At 51.5% G+C, this 7,434-nt stretch overlaps 1 protein-coding gene across 1 annotated transcript in view; it reads left to right on the plus strand.

Moving 5' to 3' along the window:
* The first annotated feature begins 3,197 nt into the window (after nt 1–3,197).
* CD48 (CD48 molecule) overlaps nt 3,198–7,434 on the plus strand; it is a 9,147-nt gene continuing 4,910 nt past the window's right edge. Inside the window, exons 1-2 of the mRNA XM_006036073.3 lie at nt 3,198–3,395; nt 6,220–6,528. Coding sequence (XP_006036135.3) covers nt 3,320–3,395; nt 6,220–6,528 — 385 coding nt within the window. The 5' untranslated portion in view covers nt 3,198–3,319. The remainder of the gene's footprint in view (nt 3,396–6,219; nt 6,529–7,434) is intronic.

The raw sequence follows: 7,434 nt of genomic DNA on the forward strand, positions 1-7,434 counted from the left end.
TTCAGAGAGCAAGGTCCTCAGCCCTTTGCAGTCCTGGTAGAGTATGCTCCCCTCCACTGGAGAGGCTGCTGGGCCCCATGGAGGTGATGCATGGGGATCGAGAGGCAGAAAGGCCAGGGGACAGCCTGTGGTGAAAAAGCAGGGGGGTTCCCATCCTGCTGGTGGAGTATGTAACATTTGTCCCACTTTGCTTCTCAGCCAGACTGTCAAGAAGAGGAGACTCAACCCAGCCTTGATCTCAACTGCCCACGTGGAGGTGATGGGGGGTTCCCAGCACATGGAGCCCTGGGGGTGGTGGGAGCACGGGATAACACCCCATGGCTGAGTGCTGCTTGTCCCAGAGACCTGGATCCCTGGCCAAGGGGCCAGACCTGGAGTGCAGCTGCCTGGGGGAGTGGACAAGAGGAAAAGGAGAGGGTGAGCAATGCTTCTTCCCCAGAGGGAAGGGGGAAAAAAAAACCTTGCGCCACTATGGGCACTAAAAAGTTGTGGCATTATGGGGAGAGAAGGCCCCCACTGCTGCCATCCTGTGCCGTCCACATGCCAGCTGCAGATTTGACCCCATGTGTGCATTTCCCCCATGGCACAATCAACCCATTTTTTTGCATGGAAAGTTAAATCCATGGGGGCACTTAGGTCCCATACAGGGACAGATCAGTTAAAGGAAAAAGGACTCTGACTCAATCCAGAGGTTGATAGAAATGGCTGGAGGACTTGCTGGATCACTGGAAAGTTTTCAGCTCCTTCTCCCCTCCTGGATGCCAGCTGGGGAACCTGTGCACCTGCTGCAGGAAGATAACAGGGCTGCTCACAAACATGTGTGGCCAGGGGGAGAGGGGGATTTCACTCAGATTAGAAGGCTCTGCTCCAGTTGCACTTGGGAGGGATACATGGGGACCAGTAACAGAGAGATCAGACCAAGGACCATCTCTGCTTGCTGCACAAAGGGTGTTTGGGCAGAGGAGGGGTGTGTTTGCACGCACATCACAGATCGGCAGTTGCTAGCTGATAGGATAACTCTCCTGAAGTGAATGGCTCTATGCTAATTGAAGATCTAGCCCAACACATTGACAGGTGTGTAGCCATAAGGCAAACTTTTCTTGTATGGCAATGCAAAGGAAGCCCACTGCCCTTACAAATAAAGCTCCCTTTTTGGATGAGTCGAGCTGGTAGCTGGTAGGTGGTAGCTGGTTTTTCTTTGACTGTCATAACAATTGAGGCTGGATCTCCTGTTCTGATGGGCCCAAATAACTCATGTGGCTTGAAAGTGGTGCAGACCCCGTGCTGAGCCTGGGGGCTGGGATGGGAAAAAGGTGTTTCAGTCCCTTGTGCCTTAAAAGTCTTGCTCCAAAACCCACTGGAGCTGACAGCCAAATGCAATCAACTCTAGCTGGGCAGAATGAGGGTTGGGGCAGGAGAAAGGAGGAAAGTACCCCTTTTATGCAGGCTGGGGGGACCTGGGACCCTGACCATCTCATCCAGCAGTGCAGTTCCCCAGCATGACTTGAATGGGGCTGGATTTTGCAGACAACAAGCAGAAACATCTGGGGAACTGAGTCAGTGCTCAGCAGGAGAGGCCGGTTCCCTTTTGTTTCATGCCTCTGCTGCATCTCAGACCCTGTACTTGTCGCAGAATGCAGCTTCCAGAAGCCACAGTGGAGGGGAAAATATTAGCGGTCACTTGTCACCGGCTGTCCATGTGTGTGGGGCTTGTGGTGTCATTTGACATGCTGAGGCAGGAGAAGATAGCATTGGCTCCGTCCTGTGCCTCTCACCAGAACAGGCCCCAAGGCCCCCTAGACAGGAGCACAGTCTCAGCCGGGAAGCAACCCGAGCCTGGGGCTGGTGTTAAACATGCTTAAGCCTAGTTGGAGGCAGTGGGGCAGCGTGTCACGATGCCGTGGGAAGAGGCAAGGCAGGTAGAACAGCCCCGCACTGGGACTGGGCTGGAGGAGAGCGGCTGCAGGACGAGGGGGGGAGTCCGTACCTGCCCCAGACTGCTCACCCATCCAGCACCGCCATCGCCACGCAAGGACCTAGTGAATTCAGAGCAGGGAGGGGAATGGATTTTCTGGGCAGGTCGGGGAGTCTCTGGCTTCCAAACTCATTTTGCAAATGCAAGGATAGACTCACAAAGGCACCAAGGAATAGAAAGGAGATGGCTGGGTGGAGGGTGGAGGTGATAATTCAGAAGAGGAACTTGTAGTCAGTTCAATACTGCAGAATGGCTGTATATATCAGAGTCGTCCCCCACCCTTTCCCAGAAAAGCAGAGGGGATGGAGAGGAATGCAAGGAGATCCGTGATAGCACCTGTTGAGTTTCCCTGGCTTGGACCACTGGATGAGCTGGCTGAGGAAACAAGGCAGTTTTCAATGACTGATTTGTTACAAGTTGGCCTCTTGTGCAGGGCAGAGGGATTGAGATCCATTAAATCTGTTGTGAAAGTCAGAGAGAGACTCCAAAGGTCAGTCCATGCTTTTTGGAGAATCAAATCATAGAATCATAGAAAACGAGGGCCCTGTGGTCCTGCCCCATCTTCCAGTATCTAAAAGTAGCGTTAGAAGACGTTCACCATTTCCCGAAGTGACCTGCCCTTTGAGCTGCTGCAAAGGTTTGGGCAAAAGAGAAATAATCCAAAGGCAAGAAAAGAGTCTTTGGTGCCGAAGTCCCTCACATCTAGTCCAAGCCCCTGCTCCAAGCAGGACCAGCCCCAACTACACCATCCCAGGCTTTGTTGGGTCTGGTCTTGAAAACCACCAAGGATGGAGCTTATAACACCTCTCTGGGTAACCTGCTCCAGTGCTTTACTACCCTCCTGGTGAGAAAATTTTTGCTAACACCTAACCTAAACTTTCCTTGCTGCCATGGCCCAAGCATGGTGGCAGGGAAGGGTATACTTTACCAGGGCCTGGAGATCCAGGGAGGGCCGCCACCCCCGGATCTTGGGGTCCTGGTAAATTGTACCCTTTCCCCACCATGCTTAGGCCCTGTCTGCCACCACTGAGAACAGTCCAGCTCCACCCTCTGACAGCTGCTATTAAATCCTCTCTCCATCTTCTCTTTCGTTGTCAAAAAAGGAACATTTTCTTTAACAACTTCTTGAGACACCGCAGCACGGCTTGTGACATCTAACTCATGCTGGACCCAAAGGGGAAGTGCCCCCCCCCACCATCTGCCTCTAGCAGTCTGCAAAACCCACATTTGTGCACGTCCGCACCAAAGACTCTTTTCTTGCCTTTGAATTATTTCTCTTTTGCCCAAAACTTTCCAGCAGCTCAAAGGGCAGGTAACTTCTACACTACTTTTAGATACCGGAAGATGGGGCAGGGCCAAGCAGAGAAGATGGCGATGGTGCTTGCTGTACTTCTGCTTTCTGTGTTGTCGTGCGGCAAGGGTAAGGCCACCCTCTTTTATCTCCTCTTGGAAAGGGGCTCTTCTGAGGTGCCTCTTCCCCCGTGGGGCCACCAGTGTGGCGGGGCATCGGGCTGGGCAGCGTGTAAGAAAAGCAGGCATTGGGATGGGCGGTATTTAAGAAGAGCAGACGTGTTTCTAGAGTAGACTTGTAGCTCTGATCTTGTGGTGGTAGACGGGGAAGACGACTCCTCGTTTAACCCCCTTGCAGCTCATTGCGAGGGGAAGAGTGTGCTCGTGCTGATGTCCCCTCCACCTCCTACTGCAGAAAGCATTAGCGGGGCTGAAAACCAAAGAGGAGACAAAACACCGGCAGGTTTTTCCTTCCACTTCTCTCCACTGTCCTTTCTCCCATCAAAATGTGACGGTCTACTATAATCTTTTCCTGAGATTTTTGGCCCAGGGAGACTGCCTGTCCTGCCCTTAAGAAGAAGCTTTTATCACACCTTCCCCACAGGAAAACAGCAGACCTTTCTTTTTATCAAACACAAACACATTTTCTTCACCACGGAAATGAAAGACACGGGCCACGAAGAGACTTCCCAGAATTGAGATACCCGATTAACTCTGAAATGGCTCAGAGCATCTCTTTGGGGTCCTGGAGCCTGGCATGTATTTCTTCAATCTGTGTGCCCTTCATTCACTGCAGTACATTAAAATCAGGTCTGTGAATGAAAGAAAATGGTCCCGACTCTGAGAGCAGTCAGCAGGGTTAATATTTGAGATGAGAACCTGAAAAATCTCCTGAGAGTTTGCAGCGGACAGGAGAGCATTTGGAAGAGGGTGGATGGATGCGGTTAAGAGGATGAAGGGGATTAGACAGTTATGAATGGCTTCTTGTATAACCAAAAATGCTGGAGTTAGGGATGGAAGGGCATTGAGGGCAATGAAGGAAAAGAATAGAAAATCTGGCTGAATAGGGTGGACTTCTTAAGCAGTTGCTACGAAAGAAGTGACTAATGTTGAGTAATAATAAAAGTAATGATTTTTTAATCCAGTGTTTCACGGGGAATTAATTCTGTTTGGCTATGGAGCAGCTTAATGAACCGCAATCAAACCAAGCAAAGAAAAAAGGAGACAGAAACATTTAACTATTTGGGATTGTTTTATTTTTTGGTGAAAAAGAAAATGATCTCTTCTTTATTCCTTCCCCCATCACTAGCAGCAGCCCTCAGGCTTTATATAGCAGGGATATACAGGGCCTGGAAAGTGCTGTGCCCCTTGATTCAGGCTGACTTGTAGTTTGGGAAACTTCCGATAAGTTCTTGATTGTACAACACATTGCTGCCTTCCTGTCATACAACCGCCTGACACAATTTAAACTTTTGTGGTCACTGAAACTTAGTCACTTTTCAGCCTCAGACAAAGGCCTTTGAAGAATCCCACATTTCTTGGGGGATTTTTGCTCCGAACCCTGGCATGGCTGGGGGACTTGGGTAGTGTTTTGCTCTCCTTACCTTGATTCCACTGTTGTTGACTCTCAAGATTGTGTTGCTAGTCTTTCCCTTGCTCTAAAAGCCCCAGCTCCAGGAGTCTTGTGATTCTTGAGTGGAGCAGAGTTAAATCCCGATGGTGGTGGCTGTTGTATCTCCTGCTGTCCTGGCTGCTGCCATGATGATCCACACCCACAATGGATGGGAGACGGGTGTTGGCTCTGGAGCTTATCCTGTAGAGGGGAACAACAGCATGAGATGTGCCAAGCATGGCTCCTGCAAGGCACAGGTCTGGCTTGGCTGGGTGTAGACTTGGGTGGCTCCAATGCCCTGCTTGGATTTTAAACCCAGTTTATAGAAACCTCTGGCCAAGATGAGCATTGCCATTTCTGCCTCCTTTGTCCTGCCTTCATCTTCCTACCTGCTGTAGCTCCTCCCAGCTATCTCAGTGCATTTGAGAAGTGGGTGTATTTTTCAATGGTGTTGCCCTGTAACCCTAACTAACATGTGTCTTACTATCATGTGTCAGCACGAAACTGGTGTTATGAGATAAAGAAAGACTCCCTAATGCTAAAGACAAGTAGGCTGACCTCCTTGCATCACTGCCTAAAAGCATTTCCATTTCCCTTTTCTATCCTGATATAAACACAATGGTTTAGATATAGGAGACAAATGCATGGAGGGTGGGAAGGAAGATGGAGATAGATTCTTCTCTGTGGCTGCAGTGGGCAGGACAAGAAGGAACAACCTTAAACTTGTAGCAACAAGTGGAGTTTAGGTTGGATATTTAGGAAGAACTGTGTGTCTGAGGGTGGTTCAGCACTGGAGCGGGCTCTTCTAAGGCTGTGGAGTCTCCATCCCTGGAAGGTTTTAAGGTCAGCTTGGACAAAGCCTTGGAGTTGGTTTAGACAGGGCTGGTCCTGGGACTAGATGTGAGCCCCTGAGGTCCCTGCCAACCTGACTTCCCTATGACTTTAAAAGTGGGACACCTTGAAAGAGACCCCCACAAGTCACAGAGGCAGGTTCCCTGCCATCACAGCCAAACACATCATGCAGTCCGGGTGAGAAAGTGATTGAGCTCCAACCTAAAAACAATTTGGCTTCCTGGTCTCTCTGCTCCTATTTTGGCCCCTCTCTCTTCTGTTGGGTAGAAACAGTCCTCATATTTCAAGTAATTTTTTAAAAAGAAAAAAGAAAAATACCCCCCCCCCAAAAAAAAAACCAAAAAACAAAACAACCAACACCCTGAAACATGCCAGAGGGATAGAGAAGGGAGTCAACAGCATTTTAGCCCTTCATTAGCATAGTTACCAAGAGCTCTCTTCCCACTCCAGCTCCCTGGTGCAGCGCTGATCTTTGTGTGTGTGTCCACAGCTGAAGAGAAGACAAAGCTCGTGAATGGGATTGTTAATGGCACTGTGGACTTAGAACCAGGGAATTCCATCCTGGAGAGATATCAGCAAATCAAATGGTTTTACAACCACACCCAGCAGATCCTGAAGAAGCAGAAGGGCAAGTCGGCTCATTACAATAATAAGTATTTTCAGAACAAGACGAAATTGTTTGAGAACGGCACTCTGCGTATCACGAGGCTTCGGAAGGAAGACAGCAGCGAATACAAGATAATTGTGGAAGATGCAAAAGGCCAGGAGATCCCTATAATGATCCAGCTGAACATCTATGGTGAGTATAGACAGGGGTCTTTGTACCCCCAGCCAAGGGGAAACCTGAAAGCCTGTGCAGTGAAATCCCCCCTGGGCAGGAATAAGAAGGGCTGGGTCCCCAGCCACAGTCCAAGGACATTGCTGGAGAAATATTGCTTTGACCAGCTGAAAAGCTGGTGTTCAGATGCAAACAGGAGCACCCACGAAAAGCCAGGCAGGGACAGAAGTGGGCGGCAGAGGGGTCTCCAAGGAGTGCTTGAGGGTAGTGGGGAGGGAGGTGAGCTGCACCCCTCAGACCAGGGCAGTGCTGGGAGGGCAGGGAAGCAGGAGTCTGGTCAAGCAAAGAGGCCTTGAGTGAGCCTCAAGTGACTCCCAAGTCCCTGTCCAAAGCAGGCTAAGTAAGCCTGCTGGAGGACCCGAGCTTCGGAGCGGCCTTCCGGGAGTTCTGGTTGGCCTGGCGCGGGCAGCGGCAGTCTTTCCCCTCGGCTCGGGGATGGTGGGACGGGGGGAAGGTGCGCATCCGGCTCTTTTGCCGCAGCTACACCCGGGGGCACACCCGGGAGCGGGAGGCGGCCAGAGAGCGGCTGGAGCGGGAAGTGGTGGAGCTGGAGAGGCGCCTGGTCGCCGACCCGCAGGATCCGTCCCTCTGCGGAGAGTACAGGGAGAGGCGGGAGGAGCTGAGAGCCCTGGAGGACCACCGCGCCCGCGGTGCGTTCGTCCGCGCGCGAGTCCACCTCCTGCGGGAGATGGACCGCGGCTCCCGCTTCTTCTATGGCCTGGAGAAGCAGAGGGGGGCCAAAAAGCACATCACCTGCCTGTTGGCGGCTGATGGCACCCCCCCTCTCGGCCCCGGGAGAGCTGCGAGTTCACGCGAGGGCCTTCTACGGAAGGCTCTTTTCCCGGGAGCCGACCGAGGCGGCAGGCC

Source organism: Alligator sinensis, unplaced genomic scaffold (genome assembly GCF_000455745.1).
Source record: "Alligator sinensis unplaced genomic scaffold, ASM45574v1 scaffold771_1, whole genome shotgun sequence".
Taxonomy (NCBI): domain Eukaryota; kingdom Metazoa; phylum Chordata; order Crocodylia; family Alligatoridae; genus Alligator; species Alligator sinensis.